The following is a 24993-nucleotide window of genomic DNA, read 5'->3' on the forward strand; positions in this document are numbered from 1 at the left end:
ATACTGCATGAACATTTTTATTTTAAACTTGATATAATACATAAATAAAATACATTTAGTCTCAAATAAATAATGAAACATGTTCAATTTGGTTTAAATAATGTAAGTTTAATAAGTTTAATGCTAGCTAGCAACTTACCTCGGCTCCTTGCTGCACTCGCGTAACAGGTGGTCACCCTGCCATGCAGTTTCCCCGTGGAATGCAATGTAATCGGCCATAATCGGCGTCCAAAAATGCTGATTGTTATGAAAACTTGAAATTGACCCTAATTAATCGGCCATGCCGATCGGTCACCCTCTAGTGCTGACCAGAGAGGTCCAGGACCTGAAGAACAGTTTGCAGTTCTCCCAGGGTCAGCACAATGAGTTGAAACAGGAGAACGGCAAGATGACAGCAATCTGTAAGTCATTGAGAGAGGACATCAGTTCTGTGTGTGAATCCAGGGTAACAATGACAGATAAATCAGACCATCTCGAGGGACAATCAAGGCGGAACAACATGATTGTGGACAGAATTGAAGAATCTGCATGAGACCTGGACAGAGTCTGAGGACAAAGTGAGGGAAATGATCTCTGAGAAATTGAAGATGGACCACAGGAAGATTGAGGTGGAGCACGCCCACAAGACTAGGACTTGTCTATGTCTATCTCTGATAAGCCCCCCAGGAAAGGGTTGAAAATAGCCCATATTAATATACAGTGGGGCAAAAAAGTATTTAGTCAGCCACCAATTGTGCAAGTTCTCTCACTTAAAAAGATGAGAGGCCCGTAATTTTCATCATAGGTACACTTCAAAAATGAGAAAAACAAATCCAGAAAATCACATTGTAGGATTTTTTATGAATTTATTTGCATATTATGGTGGAAAATAAGTATTTGGTCAATAACAAAAGTTTATCTCAATACTTTGTTATATACCCTTTGTTGGCAATGACAGAGGTCAAACGTTTTCTGTAAGTCTTCACAAGGTTTTCACACACTGTTTCTCATTTTGTCTGTCAGAGTTGAAGTGTACCTATGATGAACATTACAGGCCTCTCTCATCGTTTTAAGTGGGAGAACTTGCACAATTGGTGGCTGACTAAATACTTTTTTGCCCCACTGTATGTGGCCTTAGAAATAATGTTCATGAAATCAAGTTCTTGCTAACATCAGATAACATTCATATATTAGCCATTTCTGAGACTCACTTAGATAATTAATTTGATGATACAGCATTAGTAATACAAGGATATAACATCTATTGAAGAGACAGCAATGCTTATGGGGGAGGTGTTGCTGTATATATTCAGAGCCATATCCATGTAATGTTTAGAGAAGATCTTATGTCAAGTGTTATTGAAGTGTTGTGGTTGCAGGTTCTCCTGGCACATCTAAAGCCTTTTCTTTTGGGGTGTTGCTATAGGCCACCAAGTGATAACAGTCAGTATCTAAATAATATGTGTGAAATGCTTTACATTGTATGTGATATAAACAGATAGGTCTACTTTCTTGGGGACCTGAATATTGACTGGTTTTCATCAAGCTGTCCGCTCAAGAGGAAGCTTCTTACTGTTACCAGTGCTTGTAATCTGGTTCAGGTTATTAATCAACCTACCAGGGTGTTTACAAGCACTACAGGAACAAGATCATCCACATGTATCGATAACATTTTTACTAATACTGTAGAACTTTGTTCTAAAGCTGTATCCGTACCCATTGGATGCAGTGATCACAATATAGTGGCTATATCCAGGAAAGCCAAAGATCCAACAGCTGGGCCTAAAATAGTGTTTAAGAGATCATACAAAAGATTTAGCTGTGACTCTTATGTGGATGATGTTAAAAATATTTGTTGGTCTGATGTGATTAGTGAAGAGCATCTAGACGCTGCTGCACTTAATGAATTTATGAAATTGCTTCTTCCAATTATTGATAAACATGCACCTGTTAAGAAACTGACTGTTAGAACTGTTAAGGCTCCATGGACTTTTGAGGAATTTAAAAACTATGGTTGAAAGAGATGGTGCAGAAGGAGTGAATAATATGTCTGGCTGTACATCTGACTGGCTGACTTACTGCAAATTGAGAAATTATGTGACTAAATTCAACAAAAATAAGAAGAAACTGTATTATGAAGCCAATGATATGAAAACTTCAGAATAGTTTAAATTAAATTATGGGCAGAAAGACAAATTCAACTCCATCTTTCATAGAATCAGATTCATCACGAAATCATTTGATGTTGGCAATTATTTTAATGACTAATTCATTGGCAAAGTGGGCAAACTTAGGCAGGAAATGCCAACAACGAACAGTGTGAAATTGTATTCATTCATAAAATAACAAATAATGAAATAAAAACATTGCAAGTTTGAATTTTGTAAAGTTAGTGTGGGAGAGGTGGAAAAATGATTGTTATCGATCAATAATGACAAACATCCTGGAATTGACTACTTAGATGAAAAGCTACTGAGGATGGTAGCTCACTCTATAACCACTCATATGTCATATTTTTAATCTGAGCCTAGGGGAAAGTATTTGTCCTCAGGCCTGGAGGGAAGCCAAAGTAATTCCGCTACCCAAGAGTGGTAAAGCGGCCTTTTCTGGTTCTAACAGCAGACATATAAGCTTGCTGCCAACTCTTAGCAAACTGTTGGAAAAAAATGTGTTTGGCCAAATACAATACTATTTCTCTGTAAACAAATTAACAGACTTTCAGCATGCTTAAAGGGAAGGGCACTCAGCATGTACAGCACTGACACAAATGACTGATGATTGGTTGAACGAAATTGATAATAAGAATATTGTGGGAGCTGTACTGTTAGATTTCAGTGCAGCTTTTGATATTATTGACCATAACCTGTTGTTGAAAAAACTCCCTTCCCAGAACAGAGCAAACTGGCTCTAATCAGAATAGAAAGAGGAGTGGGAGGCCCCAGTGCACAACTGAGAAAGAGGACAAGTACATTTGAGTGTCTAGTTTTAGAAACAGACGCCTCACAAATCCTCAATTGGCAGCTTAATTAAATAGTACCCGCAAAACACAAGTCTCAACGTCAACAGTGAAGAGGCGACTCCGGCATGCTGGCCTTCTAGAGTTCCTCTGTCCAGTGTCTGTGTTATTTTGCACATCTTAATCTGTTAATTATATTGGCCAGTCTGAGATATGGCTTTTTCTTTGCAAGTCTGCCTAGAAGGCCAGCATCCCGGAGTCGCCTCTTCACTGTTGACATTGAGACTTGTGTTTTGCGGGTACTATTTCATGTATGAGATCTTCAGTTTCTTGGCAATTTCTCACATGGAATAGCCTTCATTTCTCAGAACAAGAATAGACTGACGAGTGTTTCTGACCATTTTGAGTCTGTAATCAAAGCCACAAATACTGATGTTCCAGATACTCAACTAGTCTTAAGAAGGCCAGTTTTATTGCATCTTTAATCAGCACAACAGTTGTCAGCTGTGCTAACATAATTGCAAAATTATTTTCTATTGATCAATTATCCTTTAAAAATGATAAACTTGGATTAGCTAACACAATGTGCCATTGGAACACAGGATTTATGGTTGCTGATAATGGGCCTCTGTACGCCTATGTAAATATTCCATAAACAATCTGCTGTTTCCAGCTACAATAGTCATTTACAACATTAACACTGTCTACACAGTATTTCTGATCAATATGATGTTATTTTAATGTTCAAAAAATTAGCTTTTCTTTCAAAAACAAGGACATTTCTATGTGACTCCAAACTTTTGAAAGGTAGTGAATGTGTTATGGCTTTTCAACCTCAGCTCTGAATTCATGACATGGCAATCTATATAATAGAACTCATAGAGTTTTCTTTAATGGAAGCTTCTCTAATATCAAACATGTAAAGTGTGGTGTACCGCAGGGCAGCTCTCTAGGCCCTCTATTCTTTTCTATTTTTACCAATGGCCTGCCACTGGCATTAAACAAAACATGTGTGTCCATGTATGCTGATGATTCAACCATATATGCATGAGCAACTGCAGCTAATAAAGTCACTGAAACCCTTAACAAAGAGTTGCAGTATGTTTTGGAATGGGTGGCCAGTAATAAACTGGTACTGAACATCTCTAAAACTAAGAGCATTGTATTTGGTACAAATCATTCCTTAAGCTCTAGACCTCAGCTGAATCTGGTAATGAATGGAGTGGCTGTTGAACAAGTTGAGGATACTAAATTCCTTGGTGTTACTTTAGATTGTAAACTGTCATGGTCAAAACATATAGATTCAATGGTTGTAAAAATGGGGAGAGGTCTGGCCGTAATAAAGAGATGCTCTGCTTTTTTGACACCACACTCCAAGAAGCAAGTTCTGCAGGCTCTAGTTTAGTCTAATCTTGATTATTGTCCAGTCCTGTGGTCCAGTGCTGCAAAGAAAGACCTAGTTAAGCTGCAGCTGGCCAAAAACAGAGCGGCACATTTTGCTCTTAATTGTAATCAGAGGGCTGATGTAAATACTATGCATGCCAGTCTCTTTTGGCTAAGAGTTTAGTTTAGGAGGGACTGACTGCATCACTTCTTCTTTTTATAAGAAACATTAATCTGTTGAAAATCCCAAATTGTTTGCATAGTCAACTTACACACAGCTCTGACACACACGCTTATCCCACCAGACATGCCACCAGGGGTCTTTTCACATTCCCCAAATCCAGAACAAATTCAAGAAAGCATACAGTATCATAAAGAGCCCTTATGGCATGGAACTTCCTTCAATCTCAAAACAGATAAAGCAACACCTCGCGGCAAAATGCCTCTACCCTATTTGCCCTAAATAGTTTGTGTGTATGCATTGATATGTAGGCTACATGTGCCTTTAAAAAAAAGATGGTATTTCTGTTTTTGAGCTCTTCTTGTCTGTTGATGTTCTCTATTATGTCATTCTGTATTGTGTTTTGTGTGGGCCCCAGGAAGAGTAGCTGCTGATTTTGCAACAGCTAATGGGGATCCTAATAAAATACAAAAAAATACCAAACAACGACAAAATGAAAACAGATTGTTAGAAATGTTTGCAAATGTATAAAAAAATACAAAACAGAAAACCTTATTTACATAGATATTCAGACCCTTTGCTATGAGAATCGAAGTTGAGCTCAGGTGCATCCTGTTTCCATTGATCATTCTTGAGATGTTTCTACAACTTGACTAGTGTCCACCTGTGGTATATTCAATTGATTGGACATGATTTGGAAAGGCACACACCTGTCTATATAAGGTCCCACAGTTGACAGTGCATGTCAGAGCAAAAAACAAGCCATGAGGTCGAAAGAATTGTCCGTAGAGCTCAGAGACAGAATTGGGGAATGGGTAGCAAGCCTTCAAGGTCCCCCAGCAAGGGCCTTGGACAGGGAGATGACCAAGAACCCGATGGTCACTCTGACAGAGCTCTAGAGTTCATAAACTCTAATGAAAGTAACATAAACAAATGAAAATGCTATTATGTTCTTTGAAATAATAGTTTTTTAGTATTCTAATGTTACCTAAGACCTTTATAAACACAACCAAATTATTATTCCTCTAATAGCATATATGAAATGCATTTATTAGACTGTTCGAGTGTTGATGCATCATTGTCTCAAAGTGTTCCAAATGGGCTTTTGGCCTATGTTGTTAACTAAGACTTTGTAGAATTATACCAAACAGAGTAAATGATATTCTATCTAAATAAATAACTGTTTTTATATATTTACATGGATATATTTCCACAAATATGTATTCATGCAATTCATGATTTACAGTTGTTTAAGAACTATTTATCAAGCAAAAGGGTGCTTATGTTTGCGCACCTTGTGCGTTGATATGCATCTGATGCGTATGCTAAAGGTGACGCCCGGCAACATTCTCAGGGTTCCGTAGTGGGTACTTATAGGCTCAACGGCCTGGTGGTTCTATTGTTAACAGTATCAGCTGTGCAATATTCATAATGCCTGACATTTTTTCCACTCAGGGATCCAATTTACCCTCACCACCAGAGCCCCCTACTGTTGAAGCAGAGTACTACACCATTGCAGAGTTCCAGTCTGTCATTTCTGATGGCATTAGTTTTAATGGAGGGCAGAAAGCAGAGGTAAGATTTTTTCATGTTAATAGTTTTTTTTTATTGTTCAGGTAAATTATTGAAATTAATAGATACTGCATGTAGTTAATTTCTCTCCATCTATTCTCTCTGTTCTGTCCTGTAGGTGATCGAGAAGAACTCTGGTGGCTGGTGGTATGTCCAAATCGGGGAGAAAGAGGGGTGGGCTCCCTGCTCCTACATCGACAAACGAAAGAAACCCAACCTAAACCGCAGAACAAGCACTCTGAGCCGCCCCAAAGTCCCACCCCCAGCCCCGCCCGTCAAGAAGCAGGACTCTGAGGAGACCGCCCCTCCCAGCAGCCCTGGGTCCGAGGCTCCAGAGTCCCCTGTATCTCCCGGGAGGCCTGTGTACGAGGAGCCAGAATATGACATTCCTGCCATTGGGTTTGATCTGGAGTCAGAGTTTGAGTTTCTCAGGACAGATGGGTCCTCGGTGGATGGGAAGAATGAGGATGACTCCTCAGGTAAGGGCTCTCATCTGTCCTCCAAGCTGTCTCCGGCCTCTTCTCACCACAGCACCTCCTTCAAGATGGGCGAGTCATCAGAGGACGTGGGACAGGAAGAGGAGGAGCCTGAGGCAGAGGAGTGTATCTATGAGAATGATGGCTTCAGGCCTTTCAGAGAGAAGCCTGATGCACAATCCAGTGGCGACTCGGATTCCCTGAAGACGAGCGCCCCGTTGGAGACTTGCAAGGCTGAAAACTCTCACTCCACGTTGGGGGCAAGGAGAAAAGGGAAGAATATCCAGCTGGAGCTGAACGGAAGCCAGTCCCATTCTCGAACCAAAGCAGAGGCTGGGGAGTCCAGCCCCAAACCTGCTTCCACAGAGTCCATCCCAGATCTATCCAAGCAGTCCAGGTCCAAGAAGGACAAAGAGGAACACAAAATGGGTTCCACCAAGTCATCCACCAAACCTAAGCCAGTGGTCAGGCCTAAGCCGCAGGTGGCCAAGGCCTCCAGTGCAGAGAAGATGGACATCAGCAGCCTCCGGAGACAGCTGAGGCCTACAAGCCAGCTGAAGAAGGGCTCCAGAGGAGAAGACTTTGAAACAGCCTCTGTCATCTCCTCTGAGGACTCTGTGTCTTCCCACAGCACCTCTGACCTCTCCTCCATCTACTCTAAAGGCAGCCGTGGAGACTCAGACGAGGGCTGCAGCTTCTACCGCACCACAGACACCTATGAGAAGGTCCAGGACTCAGAGATGAGCTTCCCTGCCGGGGTGGAAGTGGAGGTGCTGGAGAAGCAGGAAAGCGGCTGGTGGTACGTCCGCTGGGGCGACACTGAGGGCTGGGCTCCAACCTACTACCTGGAGCCTGTCAGGCAGCTGGACGACACAGCTGGGTCTGAGTCCGATGGCACCCCCACCAAGCCAGGCAGCCTGAGCAAGTCCAACAGCCTGGAGAAGAATGAGCAGAGGGTCCAGGCTCTGAACAACATCAACCAGAGCCTGAAGAGGAGCACACCTCCCATTCCCTCCAAACCCCCCGGGGGGCTCTCCAAGCCCTTTGACCTGTTCAACAGCTTGCATAAGCAGAGGAATGGTACGAAACAACAACAGGTGGTCAGGCCTCAGTCTGTCTTCATCTCCGGGCCGATCATCGACGGCCCAAACCCAGTCGGCTCCCTTAGGAGAGGTGAGTCACTCAACTCCACCGACCACCCACGCTCTAGTCCCACCGTGCGCCGCAATGCTTCCTTTGGTACAACCCCTCGGAGCCCAGCGCCAAACGGTAACATGGCAAACCGGAACAGACCCGGCACGGGCAGCACCGAATCACTGGGCCTTGGGTCTCCGAGGAACGGTCTACCTGTTTCCACTGTAAAACCCAAACCCCACCTCATCCACAACAACCTCCGTGAGGTGTATGTCTCCATAGCGGATTACCATGGTGATGAGGAGACCATGGGTTTCCCTGAAGGAACAATTCTGGAGGTTCTGGAGAGGAACCCTAATGGGTGGTGGTACTGCCAGATCCTGGATGGAGGTCGACCTCGGAAAGGCTGGGTACCCTCGAACTACCTGGAAAGGAAGAACTAGTATCACGCTTCTGTTCAGTGCATGTGCAATCAGGTCGTCAAGGTCAGAGACCATGGAAGACAGTGGAAATGGAAATGGAAAGAAGACACTGCTTTTTTACATTTTATAGATGGAAATCAGAAGAGACCATGCATAATCTAAGTGGCATCCTTTGTATTTTCTAAACTGAGCGTGGCCAACCCATTCTGGCATGTCATTTCTTGCCATTTTATTACTCTCATCTAGTGACAGATACATTTTTAGACTGGATTTTTTTATATTCACAGACAGCTGGGTGGACAGAACAAATACCTTTGGCATTAAAATCAGCAGAAGGTCAACCATATTAAACGGAAGAATTAAACAACAAAAGTGGTTGATTTGATGAAACATGCTTTTTAATCCAAAATGGAAGAATAATGGGACTTGGACACGAGAAGAGGAGCTTTGGACAACTTTGGCTGATGATGATCCTTTATAACAACGAGAGAGGGTTTGTAATATGATAACATTACTTACTTAATGATTTCCAATGGGCAAAACATGACTCACTTCTGATGACATTTGATCATAAAACATTTACTTTTTAAAGCTTTTTGCATGGTTAAAAGGTTTCTATACTGACCAAGCCTTGGGCACATTTTAAGTAAACATTTCTCTTAAAATGCTTTGTATTTTGTGTTTAAAAGATCTGTTGCTACACCTTCTCATATGTTAAATGCCATCTGTAGAATGTCTTGTGCATGTTTTTACGTAACCCTTTTTGTGAAGCTTAATGTATATTTTATGTAATACTTTTATATAGCTTTGTGTGTATGTCATCTTGTTGTATAGTGTATATTATGTCCATTTATTACAGTATGTAAGTCATTTTAAATCTCTTAAAGCTACAGTCTGCAATTTTTTGATGGGGTCCCTGCCACCTGTTTTGGTATACAGCTAAAGGATAGGGCTAGGGAGATTTTGAGACATGTTATGCTGTACCTCATGAGGCATTTATAAGTATATTCTTCAATAATCAATGGGTAAATATGAAGAATTTTAATAACAATTAAACAGCTTCCCAAGTTGCAGACTGTAGCTGTAAATCTTTATGAATGTTTCATGATTTTCTTGATGACACTCTAGCTAATGTCTTATACGTACAGTATGTATCCTTCACCTGCTTAGAAGTGTATTTCTGCTCTGGTCTTGTGACACAATATAGGTCAGCCTATTTGAAGGAGTGGTAAATCAGCTATTTTTTGCGCTCTCTAGAATTGTCTTCTTCTAGTAAATGTTGATGTTTTCTATCAACAGATTTCTCCCATGGCTCCATTTGACCTATCATATTTAGAATAAAATAAAAGACCGATACCATATGGTTATGATTGGTTTAGTTCTTTTGAATCAAATTTGAAGTTTTGTTTTCACATTGAACTTGACCTTTGAAGGTGTTCGCTAGGTTGTAAACAAAAAAAGTGATGAGCTGCTTATGCATTTCCATTATTCCATTTAAGCTACCAGAGGAAGGAATATTTGACTTGAGGAATATTGGAATTGAGGCTTTTCATTTGCTTTCAAAACCAAACCCCAGGGATGTGTAGAATAGCAATTGAACCTAAATTGTGATTTTTATCTGAGAGAAAACTCATTGCAAATTAATTCAATACCTATTTTTATCCCACAAGGGGCTTGCAGACAGCAGTGCAAATACATAAACAATGACCCATCTGGTGCTACTCATATCTGGAAAGACTTGATGCCCCTTTGAAAAAGGAGGAACATACAGCATATAAAAATGTATACTCTTAATATTGCTGTGCAGTATTAATTTTAATCTTTGAACATGTCATCTATTCTAGCTACATAACTTTGTTTCAAGTATTTCAAATTCCCTAATTAATTCCTTCTAATGAAGTAATATCTAGTTACAATGAGTTAATCTTACCCTGTGGTATACAAAACTTTGACTTATCAATTTATAGGTCACATTACATACTTTTTTGCCCAAGCATTAAATTCTCAAATTCTGTTAATGAATCTGGACCTGCTATGGCTGATGTTCAGGACTGTGGAAATATGGTTCTAGTGAAGGATCCTCTTTTGCCAGCTTGATGTCCCATTAATATTTCATTTGTCATTGTCTGCTGGACAGTATTGTATCTAACATTAGTTTTATAGCCTGCTACATTGCAGAAATTGTATTTATATTATTCAGCAGAGAAAACATTCATTTTATGATTACATGTAAAAAAAATAATAATGATGAATTAAGTGTGTTTTTGTGAATAAATGCACTTTCTGCATTACCAGATTCCACATTGTTTTACAGAATTATTGATGATTCCTTAAATTTCTGCAACTTGTATAATTCAAGGTATGGAACAGCTCAGGCATAAAGCAAACTAAAGTGTCTTAAACCTTAACGCATAATTCAAAGCAGTGAAGCAGATGCAACAGATTGGGTAATGACACTGTTATGATTCTCAGCAGTAAAGTGGATTTTCCTGCAAGAATCTGACCAAGAGCACCCTCTTGTGCATTACAGTCTATACTACAACACATACAACATCTTACTTTAAGGACAAGATAAATATTGTCAATAAAAATGTGTTTTATTTGTATAAAAACAAAGAATTTATATCGATACATTTTTATTTTAAAAAATTATGTTTCTAAAACATTCTAAAATGGAGAGAATGCAAGTGTGTTAGCAATCAGTGAAGCCTCATGTATTCAGTTATTGTGTTAGTTTTGCCATTTGTAAACATATGTTTACAGTGTGTATTTGTAACACATGTTAACCATTTTGTTACATATTGAGAAAATTTGCAGATTGACTTTGCATTTATAAAATTGCAGTTACTTCAGGCAAAGTTTTGTACAATATAATATAAATCCTTCCTTTGCTATCTAAGAACTGATTGAGGTTATAAGTAATTATTACGATGTGGGTACATTACTTTTGTAACAATGATAGTTAATATAAAGCCTCTGCTGACTCAGCACATTTAGATTTGGCTTTACCGTAATGGCTATTTACCCAATGGCCCAATATGGATTAAGTGCACGTTTGTCTGGTTACTGTTCAGCTCCTAGTGTATAAATAGCCATTGAAGTTCACTATGTCAGACAGTGTGTTATGCTGTATCAGCAAGTTTACAACCGATAGGCTTTTCCTGTGAAATATGTTCTCCCCATTGGGCCATTCCTTCCACTTGGAACCTCAGGCTATACTCCTCAGCTTAGCAGTGAGTTATGGCTGTCGGATCTGGTTGGTGTGTGTGCAGTGCTGTAACTAGGGCTGGGAATTGCAAAAGACCCCACAATACGATTTCACAATACTTACGTGCCGATAAGATTTCGATGTTCCAAACATATGTCTTCTGCAGAGAGACGAAAGACCCATGATAACTCTTGGAAATAGAAGTGCTGAAAACATGTTGGTTCACTATTTAAAAAGAAGGAGGACAAGCTATATAGCCTAATATAATACCTAACCTTGTGGAGTGTTATGATCCCATATCCTCAAGGGGGCAGTATGAGCACTCCAGAACAGCTCAGCCCAAACATAAAGGTCCAATGTAGCCATTTTTATCAAATCATTTCTGGGTAACAATTAAGTACCTTACAGTGATTATTTTAAATTAAAATGGTTAAAAGAAACATAAATAGCTTGTTAGCAAAGAACAAATTCTCAAGCAATAATTTTTTCAGGGTGATGAAGATGAAAACAGCTTGTCTGTCGAAATGTTGAACATTACATTTTTGCATCTGAGCTCCTAGAGTGTGCGGCTCTCCTTTATTTTCAAGAATAAAGCATGGATCTGAAATAGACAACAGCTTTACTTACCAGACAAGTACATGCCAATTGAAATACACCTTTGGTGACTACCACTAGACTTTTGAAGCTCAAGTGTCCAACAATTACATTGAACCAACAGTGCACAACTTGTGTTGTCAAAGTGTTTGATAGTGAGTCATTATCGAATCAGTTTACTTTTACATTCATTCCCCAACAACCGTACCCAACAGGGTGGGAGGAATCAGTATACGTTTAAAATGTCTGCTGCCAAACTTCTTAACTTACCGGCAGTTTGAATGAGGCCCAGGTTCACTCAGAGGTCTACATGGAAAGTCTGTGTACACACCAGTGAGATATATACTGTGTTCCATGTCATTTTTACACACGGTGGCTGTGCGTCTCCCTTCACTTCTGAGAAACTTGTCCATTAGCAACGGCTGCCTCTGCCTGTTTCATGTCCAGCCGTCACAGGCTGTATTTGTGCGTATTAGACTGCAGTATAAAACACTGGTGCAGCCAGCCCAGCTAAGGCAGGATAGTAAATAACAGATGATGTTCACTCTGGCCAGGCCTACATGCCTCCGCTCTAAACAGACTATGTGAGTTATGCCTGTAGCCCTGTGCTTTGTTTTTCACATGCACAGACTGAAGACCAGAATACTACGTGCAGCATGGTTGTGTTAAATAGTAAGTAGGCCTATGGTTGGGCACAAACGTCAATTCAACATCTATTTTATGTTGGTTCAACGTGATTTAATTGAAATTATGTGGGATCAAATGTTGATTCAACCAGTGTGTGCCCAGTGGGTTGTTTGTATTTTTGAGGAATTGCTCTAATATTGCTGATTGAGGTGTACATATTGAACACTAATAACACACCTCTCCATCGTAGAGTGCACTCAACACATACACTGCCTTCACAAAGTTTTCATACCCCTTAACTTATTCCACATTTTGTTGTGTTACAGCCTGAATTCAAAGTTAAATAGATTTTTTTCTCACCCATATACACACAATACCCCATAATGACTTAGTGAAAACATGATTTTAGAAGTGTTTGCAAATTTATTGAAAATTAAGTACAGAAGTATCTTATTTACATAAGTATTAACACTCCTACATTGTAGAAGCCCATTTGTGAGTCTTTTTTATTTATATATTTTTAAGGGTGGATCAGCTTTAATATTGCAAATAGATTGTTGCTTCCATCAATGTAATTGTCTGCATCATTTCCAATCCCCCATATTATATATATTTAAAAATATTTTTATTTTCCTTTATTTTCCTCTAACCCTACCACCACTCCCCTAATTGGAGTAAACTAATAGACAACACTTAGGCTTCTACTTCCAGCTTATACATCCTATATACATTTTACGAGCAAGGTACATTTTCCATTAGTTATGTTTTGTTTGTTTTTAGTCCCATCCATCAACTACCCTCAACCCCTCCCATCTATCTCTGAAGACCATGCAGTTTTGATGCATATTTGCATTATATTTTTAAACTGTGCTGTGATGTTTCACAAAAGTTCTGAACCTTTCTATTCTCATAGTTTCTACAGATTGTAAATTGAACAAACATTTTTTTAAGTGTATTATTATATTCTATATTGATTCACTATGACTTTTCAGATCACCCAGCAGTGCTGTTTGCAGAGTTAATTGCAGGTAAATGTTGCAATTCTTCAGCCATTCAGAACCTGCGACCAAAAAAAAGCTACATATGGACAGTACCAAAACAAATCCAGCATCGTTTTTTATATCAGTTCATAAACAATGTGCCATGGAATCGTTACATGGAAAATCTGTCCCCAACTATTGTTGCAATCTGTCAATTCTGTCAATTTTATGGGCCTTAAATGAAACTGGTATACTTTATCACAATGCTCAATTTTGGTCATTTTTGCAACAAAATGATACACATCCATCATTTGAATTACTCTTTCAAAGCAGCGACACACTGATGTACTTCATACAAAACACTGCTGTCTTTAGTACTTTGCACACCTTTTTAATTTTCTCATACTGACTCCTGAAAGATTATTCCAGTACAGTACATCTACTCACATTTCAATGAACATAAAAATAGAAAGGCTTCAGAAAAATATATAGCTTATTTGTTTGCCATTGCTGGTTTTTAACAACAACAAAAAACGAAGAAAAGTAGAATTACAGTACTTTAATCAATACAATATGGTACTGTAAACTCAAGGAAACAAAAATAATAACAGTCAAATTACAGTGCAATGGCAAACAAAAAAAATAGTATTGTAAGGGATGGGGTGGATGTTTTATGGATCCCTCCTTCTGTAGGGTCTGGCCACATCACCTCATCCACATCACAAGCAATGTCATCCCTGGCGAGGCAATGGGGAAAATATTGCCTTCTTTCTAACCCTGGACTGACCCCAACTCATTGTCTCTGCGTGCCTCTTCCCATGCCTGAAGAGGCAGGCGGGCATGTGGTTGGCGGTCATACACTTTCCAACGCCAAGCCGAAAAGTATTCCTCAATCGGATTGAGAAATGGGGAGTAAGGGGGCAACATTCAGTCAAAACTGCACGCTACAGGCAAGGTAGGTGTCCCCACAGACGACACCAACCCCCACTTCAGAATGGGGGCACCTTAGGTCACATACTGCTTTGTCTTAATCTATGCAGTGCCAATAGGACACAATCTACTGCCATCACTGTATAGTACAGTGACACTTACTTGCACATAGTCATAGCAAAGGTCTTTGACTCTAACGCTGTTCCTCTCAAATGGAACCCTGTACAGCTGCTTCATTGTAAGTTGGTGTTGACATACTGACATGGTTGATATTGTGGAATGTTGTGTGATCTGTGAGGATTTTCTCTCGTAGATGTAGGCGGGTGGTGCTGTTATCATGACCCTAGGCGAGACCCAAATGCAGACACAGGAGGCAGATAGTTGGAGTTTAAGATGTTTAATAAATCCAAAAGGAATAGGCAAGAGAATGGTCGTGGACAGGCAAAGGTCATACAGAGTGGCAGGCAGGCTCGAGGTCAAGGCAGGCAGAATGGTCAGGCAGGCGGGTAACAGAGTCCAGAAGAGGCATGGGTCTAAACCGGGAGGACTAGAAAAAGGAGAAAAGGCAAAGCAGGAAAACGGGAAAACCCGCTGGTAGGCTTGGACATACAAGACGAACTAGCACAGAGAGACAGGAAACACGGGGATAAATACACTGGGGAAAACAATCGACACCTGGAGGGGGTGAAGACAATAGTGAGGACAGGTGAAACAGATCAGGGTGTGACAGCTGTTTGCCAACACTAGATTGACAATGGCCAGTCCCTGTTCATGGGGGAACACACGTTGCGTTCCTCCCTCAGGAGGTCATCTGGCAGTTCTGTATAAAATGCAAGAAAATTATGGTGAGGTTAGTGAGGTTATTTATTTTTTACATACTGTACATACTGTACTTACAAATCTGCCGTTTCCAGGTACAATAGTAATTTACAATATTAACAATGTCTACACTGTATTTCTGATCAATTTGATGTTATTTTAATGGACAAAAAATGTGCTTTCCTTTCAAAAACAGGAACATTTCTAAGTGACCCCAATCTTTTGAACGATAGCGTAAGTATAGATTTTTGTATGACTGAAGCCTTTAGTGAGAGATCTAATGTTTTAGTATTCAGTCATGTCTGCTATCCGAATTCATATTCATTATATAAATAGGCCCGTTTAATTTTGTCTGGCTGGCCATAAGCAAATAGATTAACTGGGATATGACTAAAGTTAATCAGGGAGATTTTTTCCCCCACAAATAGACAGGTATTTTCCTTTCCATGGTAGCAAGATATTATGTATTTTTGCTAACTTTCTATTAAAATGTATTCTAGTGAGATCATCGCTTCCTCCGGGATATGAATACCGAGTATGTCCACTTCACCGTCAAGCCATTTTATTGGTCAACTACACGGTAATGTAAAAGTTGTATTTTTTTGTGATCCAATATGTACTATAGTACACATCATAATTTGGTTGTTATCCAGAGGTTACAAAAATGTTCTAGATCCTCTATGAGGCTATGGAGGGATACAAATTGTGGATTAATAAAATGCATGAATCATCAGCGTACATTGTTTTTAATCCCTGGATCCCATTGATATTATTGTTGGGTCTGATTTCAATAGCTAACATTTCGATGGCCATAATAAATAGATATGCCGATAGTGGACAACCTTGTTTTACTCTTCTTGATAGTTTAATACTTTTTGAGAAGTAGCCATTATTTACTATTTTACACCTATTGTTACTATACATAACTTTAACCCATTTTATAAGAGATTCTCCCAAATAAAAATATGCCAGGCATTAAGATGTATATATAAATTCCAGTCATATCAAAGGCCTTTTCAAAGTCAGCCATGAATACCAGGCCTGGTTTCACAGATTTTTCATAGTGTTCTATTATTTCCAGTACTTGTCTTATATTATCTCCAATGCATCGTCCATGTAAGAAATCTGTCTTATTAGGATGAATAATATCTGACACTGAAGTATAAAAGGCTGTCAGTTTTTTTTTATGGACAATAACTTTATATTTACCACCTGGGTCCTGTTTCAGTAATAGTGAAATAACACCTTCTTGTTGAGTATCTGATAATCTACAGGAGTGGTTAAAACATTCAAATAACGTTTTTTGAGTACATTGGAAAAGGTCTGACATACCTCAACTGGTATGCCATACAGCCCTGGAGTTTTCCCGGACATAAAGGCTTTAATTGCATCAATAAGTTCCTCTGTAATTTTACCTTCACATGTGTCTTTCTGTACAGCTGTTAATTTTACAATGAATAAAACATCCTTGCAATTCACTTGGTTAGTGGAGATGGAGGAGACTGAAATGAAAACATAAACTTAAAGTACTTTGCTTCCGCTTTCAAAATGACATTTGGTGAATCATGTAAATAATTTTTGATAGCATTTCTATGTTGAAGATGAAAAAATATATATATTCCATCCAGTTCACTTTATTTTTTATAATATATTAATTACATTGAATCTTTTTTTAATATGTTCCTCCAGTTCTTTTTGTTTTTCCTCTAACTTATTTGGTGCCTCTATGGTACAGTTTGTATTGCTATCTATCTGTACTGTTAGACCCTCTAATATGAACTCTTTTGACCTAAATTGCTTTTGTTTGAATTATTGAATTGCATTGCCTCTAAAGGCACATTTAAAAGTGTCCTGTACAGTAAGGGGATCTGCTGTACCTATTTTATGTCGGAAAAAATCTGTCATAAATTCTTCTGTCCTGGTTAAAAACAAGTTGTCATCCAATAGGCTTTGATTCAATTTCCAATATCCTCGCCCACATGGAAATTCTGTAAGCGTAACGTGAAAGCCAATTATTTGATGGTTCGACCGCATTCTGACCCCAACAACCCTTTTAAACTTTTGGTGCCAACGAGAATGAAATAAGAAAGTAGTCAGGACGACTAGCTTGATTGAGCTGTGAGTCTCTCTGGTAAGTCTCTAAGAGCTTTCCAAACCTGGATTATGCAACATTTTCCCATTATTACTTTCAAAATTCGTCAAGCTCTCTCAGTGGTTGTTGATCATTGCTCTGTGTGCAACAATAGTGTTTAACATGATTTTTGAATGAGCACCTCATCTCTGTACCCCACACATACAATTATCTTTAAGGTCCCTTAGTTGAGCAGTGAATTTCAGACATGATGGCCATGCTTTCCACCTGGCTACTCCTACCCCGGACAACAGCACTGCACCCCCAACAGCAACTTGCCCAAGCCTTCCCCATTTCTCCTTCTCCCAAATCCATTCAGCTGATGTTCTGAAAGAGCTGCAAAATCTGGACCCCTACAAATCAGCCGGGCTAGACAATCTGGACCCTTTCTTTCTAAAATTATCTGCCGAAATTGTTGCCACCCCTATTACTAGCCTGTTCAACCTCTCTTTCGTGTCGTCTGAGATTCCCAAAGATTGGAAAGCAGCTGCGGTCATCCCCCTCTTCAAAGGGGGGGACACTCTTGACCCAAACTGCTACAGACCTATATCTATCCTACCGTGCCTTTCTAAGGTCTTCGAAAGCCAAGTCAACAAACAGATTACCGACCATTTCGAATCTCGCCATACCTTCTCTGCTATGCAATCCGGTTTCAGAGCTGGTCATGGGTGCACCTCAGCCACGCTCAAGGTCCTAAACGATATCTTAACCGCCATCGATAAGAAACATTACTGTGCAGCCGTATTCATTGATCTGGCCAAGGCTTTCGACTCTGTCAATCACCATATCCTCATCGGCAGACTCGACAGCCTTGGTTTCTCAAATGATTGCCTCGCCTGGTTCACCAACTACTTCTCTGATAGAGTTCAGTGTGTCAAATCGGAGGGTCTGCTGTCCGGACCTCTGGCAGTCTCTATGGGGGTGCCACAGGGTTCAATTCTTGGACCGACTCTCTTCTCTGTATACATCAATGAGGTCGCTCTTGCTGCTGGTGAGTCCCTGATCCACCTCTACGCAGACGACACCATTCTGTATACTTCCGGCCCTTCTTTGGACACTGTGTTAACAACCCTCCAGGCAAGCTTCAATGCCATACAACTCTCCTTCCGTGGCCTCCAATTGCTCTTAAATACAAGTAAAACTAAATGCATGCTCTTCAACCGATCGCTACCTGCACCTACCCGCCTGTCCAACATCACTACTCTGGACGGCTCTGACTTAGAATACGTGGACAACTACAAATACTTAGGTGTCTGGTTAGACTTTAAACTCTCCTTCCAGACCCATATCAAACTTCTCCAATCCAAAGTTAAATCTAGAATTGGCTTCCTATTTCGCAACAAAGCATCCTTCACTCATGCTGCCAAACATACCCTTGTAAAACTGACCATCCTACCAATCCTCGACTTTGGCGATGTCATTTACAAAATAGCCTCCAATACCCTACTCAACAAATTGGATGCAGTCTATCACAGTGCAATCCGTTTTATCACCAAAGCCCCATATACTACCCACCATTGCGACCTGTACGCTCTCGTTGGCTGGCCCTCGCTTCATACTCGTCGCCAAACCCACTGGCTCCATGTCATCTACAAGACCCTGCTAGGTAAAGTCCCCCCTTATCTCAGCTCGCTGGTCACCATAGCATCTCCCACCTGTAGCACACGCTCCAGCAGGTATATCTCTCTAGTCACCCCCAAAACCAATTCTTTCTTTGGCCGCCTCTCCTTCCAGTTCTCTGCTGCCAATGACTGGAACGAACTACAAAAATCTCTGAAACTGGAAACACTTATCTCCCTCACTAGCTTTAAGCACCAACTGTCAGAGCAGCTCACAGATTACTGCACCTGTACATAGCCCACCTATAATTTAGCCCAAACAACTACCTCTTTCCCAACTGTATTTAATTTTTATTTATTTATTTATTTTGCTCCTTTGCACCCCATTATTTTTTATTTCTACTTTGCACATTCTTCCATTGCAAAACTACCATTCCAGTATTTTACTTGCTATATTGTATTTACTTTGCCATCATGGCCTTTTTTGCCTTTACCTCCCTTCTCACCTCATTTGCTCACATTGTATATAGACTTGTTTATACTGCATTATTGACTGTATGTTTGTTTTTACTCCATGTGTAACTCTGTGTCGTTTTATCTGTCGAACTGCTTTGCTTTATCTTGGCCAGGTCGCAATTGTAAATGAGAACTTGTTCTCAACTTGCCTACCTGGTTAAATAAAGGTAAAATAAAAAAATTAAAATTAAAATTATGTGACTTGTTAAGCACATTTCTACTCCTGAACTTATTTAGGTTTGCTATGACAAAGGGGTTGAATACGTATTGACTCAAGACACTTCAGCTTTAAATGTTGTATTAATTTGTAACATTATGGGGTATTGTGTGTAGGCCAGAGACCAAAAACCTACATTTATTTAAATTCAGGCTGTAACACAACAAAATGTGGAAAAACTCAAGGGGTGTGAATAGTTTCTGAAGGGACTGTAAAATTAGAGATATTACCAGCAGTCATGAACTCAGCTTTGTATAGTCATATCTACACTGAACAAAAATATAAACGCAACATGTAAAGTGTTGGTTCCATGTTTCATCGGCTGAAATAAAAGATCTCAGAAATTGTACGCCCAAAAAGCATATTCCTCTCAAATTTGTTTATATCCCTGTTAGTGAGCATTTCTCCTTTGCTAAGATAATCCATACACCTGACAGGTGGGACATATCAAGAAGCTGATTAAACAGCATAATCATGACAAAATAATCAAACAGATGACTGAGCAAATCAGTAGGCCTGTCTGGATCAAACAAAAGTATATGACACCTGACGGATAACTCTCAGCAGACCAACTCGTGCTGGGGACAATAAAAGATCACTCTAAAATGTGCCAGATGTCTCAAGTTTTGAGGGAGCGTGCAATTGACAGGCTGACTGCAGGCATGTCTACCAGAGCTGTTTCCAGCTCATTTTAATTACGTTTCTCTACCATAAGCCGCATCCAATGTACTTTTAGAGAATTTTGCAGTATGCCCATCCGGTATCACAACTGCAGAACACAGGTAACCACGCCAGCCCAGGACCTCCATATCAGGCATTGTTCACCTACGGGATCGTCTGAAACCGGACAACCGATGAAACTGTGGGTTTGCACAAGCAAAGAATTTCTGCACAAACTGTCAGTAATCGTCTGGGGAAGCTCATCTGCATGCTCATCGTTCTCACCAGGGCCTTGACCTGACTGCAGTTTGGCGTCGTAACCGACTTTAGTTGGCAAATGCTCACCTTCGATGGCCACTGGCATGCTGGAGAAGTGTGCTCTTCAGCGATGAATCCCAGGTTCAACTGTACCGGGCACATGGTAGACAGCGTGTATGGTGACACATGGGCAAGTGGTTTCCTGATGTCAACATTGTGAACAGAGTGCCCCATGATGGCGGTTGGATAATGGTGTGGGCAGGCATAAGCTATGGACAAACGAGCACACTTGCAATTTATTAATGCACAAAAATACCGTGATGAGATCCTGAGGCCCGTTGTCTTGCCATTCATCCACCGCCGTCACCTAATTTCAACATGATAATGCATGGCCGCATGTCGCAAGGATCTGTACACAATTCCTGGAAGCTGAAAATGTCCCAGTTCTTCCATGGCCTGTATACTCACCAGACATGAGCAGTTTGGGATGCTCTGGACTGACGTGTACGAAAGCGTGTTCCAGTTCCTGACAATATCCAGCAACTTCACACATACATTGAAGATGAGTGGGACAACATTCCACAGGCCACAATCAACAGCCTGATCAACTCTATGCGAAGGAGATGTGTCACGCTGCCTGAGTCAAATGGTGGTCACACCCGATACGGACTGTTTTTTCTGATCCATGCCCCTACCTTTTTTTTAAGGTATGGGACTAACAGATTCATATCTCAAATCAAATCAAATCAAATGCTATTTGTCACATACACATGGTTAGCAGATGTTAATGCGAGTGTAGCGAAATGCTTGTGCTTCTAGTTATGACAATGCAGTAATAACCAACGAGTAATCTAACCTAACAATTCCACAACAACTACCTTATACACACAAGTGTAAAGGGATAAAGAATATGTACATAAAGATATATGAATGAGTGAGGGTACAGAACGGCAGAGGCAAGATGCAGTAGATGGTATAGAGTACAGTATATACATATGAGATGAGTAATGTAGGGTATGTAAACATTATATTAAGTGGCATTGTTTAAAGTGGCTAGTGATACATTTTTTACATCAATTTCCATTATTAAAGTGACAGGAGTTGAGTCAGTATGTTGGCAGCAGCCACTCAATGTTAGAGGTGGAAGTTTAACAGTCTGATGGCCTTGAGATAGAAGCTGTTTTTCAGTCTCTCAGTTCCTGCTTTGATGCACCTGTACTGACCTCGCCTTCTGGATGATAGCGGGGTGAACAGGTTAGTGGCTCGGGTGGTTGTTATCCTTGATGATCTTTATGACCTTCCTGTGACATCGGGTGGTGTAGGTGTCCTGGAGGGCAGGTAGTTTGCCCCCGGTGATGCATTGTACAGACCTCACTACCCTCTGGAGAGCCTTACGGTTGTGGGCGGAGCAGTTGCCGTACCAGGCGGTGATACAGCCCGACGGGACGCTCTCGATTGTGTATCTGTAAAAGTTTGTGAGTGCTTTTGGTGACAAGCTGAATTTCTTCAGCCTCCTCAGGTTGAAGAGGCACTGCTGCGCCTTCTTCACAATGCTGTCTGTGTGGGTGGACCAACTCAGTTTGTCCGTGATGTGTACGCCGAGGAACTTATAACTTACTAACCTCTCCACTACTGTCCCGTGGATGTGGATAGGGGTGTGCTCCCTCTGCTGTTTCCTGAAGTCCACGATCATCTCCTTTGTTTTGTTGACGTTGAATGAGAGGTTATTTTCCTGACACCACACTCCGAGGGCCCTCACCTCCTCCCTGTAGGCCGTCTCGTCGTTGTTGGTAATCAAGCCTACCACTGTAGTGTCGTCCGCAAACGTGATGATTGAGTTGGAGGCGGGCATGGCCACGCAGTCGTGGGTGAACATGGAGTACAGGAGAGGGCTCAGAATGCACCCTTGTGGGACCCCAGTGTTGAGGATCAGCGGGGTGGAGATGTTACCTACCCTCACTACCTGGGAGTGGCCCGTCAGGAAGTCCAGTACCCAGTTGCACAGGGCGGGGTCAAGACCCAGGGAACCTGGGACGAGTTTGGAGGGTACTATGGTGTTAAATGCTGAGCTCTAGTTGATGAACAGCATTCTCACATAGATATTCCTCTTGTCCAGATGGGTTAGGGCAGTGTGCAGTGTGGTTGCGATTGTGTCGTCTGTGGACCTATTGGGGAGGTAAGCAAATTGGAGTGGGTCTAGGGTGTCAGATAGGGTGGAGGTGATATGGTCCTTGACTAGTCTCTCAAAGCACTTCATGATAACGGAAGTGAGTGCTACGGGGCGGTAGTCGTTTAGCTCAGTTACCTTAGATTTCTTGGGAACAGGAACAATGGTGGCCCTCTTGAAGCATGTGGGAACAGCAGACTGGGATAAGGGTTGATTTAATATGTCCGTAAACACACCAGCCAGCTGGTCTGTGCATGCTCTGAGGATGCGGCTGGGGATGTCGTCTGGGCCTGCAGCCTTGCGAGGGTTAACACGTTTAAATGTTTTACTCACGCCGGCTGCAGTGACGGAGAGTCCGCAGGTTTTGGTAGCGGACCGTGTCAGTGGCACTGTATTGTCCTCAAAGCGAGCAAAGAAGTTATTTAGTCTGTCTGGGAGCAAGACATCCTGGTCCGCGACGGGGCTGGTTTTCTTTTTGTAATCCGTGATTGACTGTAGACCCTGCCACATACCTCTTGTGTCTGAGCCGTTGAATTGCGACTCTATACTGACGCTTAGCTTGTTTGATTGCCTTGCGGAGGGAATAGCTACACTGTTTGTATTCGGTCATGTTTCCGGTCACCTTGCCCTGGTTAAAAGCAGTGGTTCGCGCTTTCAGTTTCACGCAAATGCTGCCATCAATCCACGGTTTCTGGTTTGGGAATGTTTTAACAGTTGCTGTGGGTACGACATCGCCGATGCACTTTCCAATGAACTCTCTCACCGAATCAGTGTATTTGTCAATGTTGTTGTTGGATGCAATGCGGAACATATCCCAATCCACATGATCGAAGCAGCCTTGAAGCAGTCTTGAAGCGTGGAATCAGATTGGTCGGACCAGCATTGAACAGACCTGAGCGCGGGAGCTTCCTGTTTTAGTCTCTGTCTATAGGCTGGGAGCAACAAAATGGAGTCGTGGTCATCTTTTCCGAAAGGAGGGCGGGGGAGGGCCTTATATGTGTCATGGAAGTTAGAATAACAATGATCCAGGGTTTTACCAGCCCTGGTTGCACAATCGATATGCTGATAGAATTTAGGGAGTCTTTCAGATTAGCACTGTTAAAATCCCCAGCTACAATGAATACAGCCTCAGGATATGTGGTTTCCAGTTTACATAGAGTCAAATAAAGTTCTTTCAGGGCCATATATGTGTCTGCTTGGGGGGGAATATACAACTGTGATTATAATCGAAGAGAATTCTCTTGGTAGATAATGCGGTCGACATTTGATTGTGAGGAATTCTAAGTCAGGTGAACAGAAGGACTTGAGTTCCTGTATGTTGTTATGATCACACCACGTCTCGTTAATCATAAGGCATATCCCCCCGCCCATCTTCTTACCAGAAAGATGTTTGTTTCTGTCGGCGCGATGCGTGAAGAAACCAGCTGGCTGTACCGACTCCGATAGTCTCGAGTGAGCCATGTTTCCGTGAAGCAAAGAACGTTACAGTCTCTGATGTCTCTCTGGAATGCTACCCTTGTTCAGGTTTCATCAACCATGTTGTTAAGAGACTAGACATTGGCGAGTAGTATGCTAGGGAGTGGTGCGCGATGTGCCCGTCTCCGAAGCCTGACCAGAAGACCACTTCGTTTGCCCCTTTTATGGAGACGTTGTTTAGGTTCTCCGGCTGGGATCCGATCCATTGTCCTGGGTGGAAGGCAAAACACAGGATCCGCTTCGGGAAAGTCGTATTCCTGGTCGTAAAGATGGTGAGTTGACATTACTCTTATATTCAGTAGTTCCTCCCGACTGTATGTAATGAAACCTAAGATTACCTGGGGTACCAATGTAAGAAATAACACGTAAAAAAACTAAATACTGCATAGTTTCCTAGGAACGCGAAGCGAGGCGGCCATCTCTGTCGGCGCACAGACTGTATTCCCAGTCATGTGAAATACATAGATTAGGGCCTAATTAATTTATTTCAATTGAGTGATTTCCATACATGAACTGTAGCTCAGTAAAATCTTTGAAATTGTTGCATGTTGCATTTATATTTTTGTTCAGTGCAACTTGTCCACTAATGGACTTGCCAACCTCAGCAGGTAATAACCCTGACCAGTAAGTTGACAAACTGACATTGCTAGTTATAACAGGTTATGATGCATATTATTCCATGCATATCTGTGTACAGTGTAGGCAACTTAGAGTTCAGTAACAAAAGTTAAGTAGTTCCAGGCATTTA

General features: G+C 41.1%; 1 protein-coding gene across 2 annotated transcripts in view; it reads left to right on the forward strand.

The window, feature by feature from the left end:
• The window catches only part of LOC109889957 (SH3 and PX domain-containing protein 2A), a 97327-nt gene extending 86926 nt beyond the window's left edge, over nucleotides 1-10401 (forward strand). For both annotated transcript variants that reach the window (XM_020481819.2, XM_020481820.2), the window contains 2 exons: nucleotides 5955-6074; nucleotides 6190-10401. In XM_020481819.2, the coding sequence (XP_020337408.1) occupies nucleotides 5955-6074; nucleotides 6190-8124 (2055 nt within the window). In that variant the 3' untranslated portion in view covers nucleotides 8125-10401. The remainder of the gene's footprint in view (nucleotides 1-5954; nucleotides 6075-6189) is intronic.
• Nucleotides 10402-24993: the final 14592 nt, after the last annotated feature.

The sequence above is a fragment of the Oncorhynchus kisutch genome, linkage group LG4 (assembly GCF_002021735.2).
Source record: "Oncorhynchus kisutch isolate 150728-3 linkage group LG4, Okis_V2, whole genome shotgun sequence".
Lineage (NCBI taxonomy): Eukaryota > Metazoa > Chordata > Actinopteri > Salmoniformes > Salmonidae > Oncorhynchus > Oncorhynchus kisutch.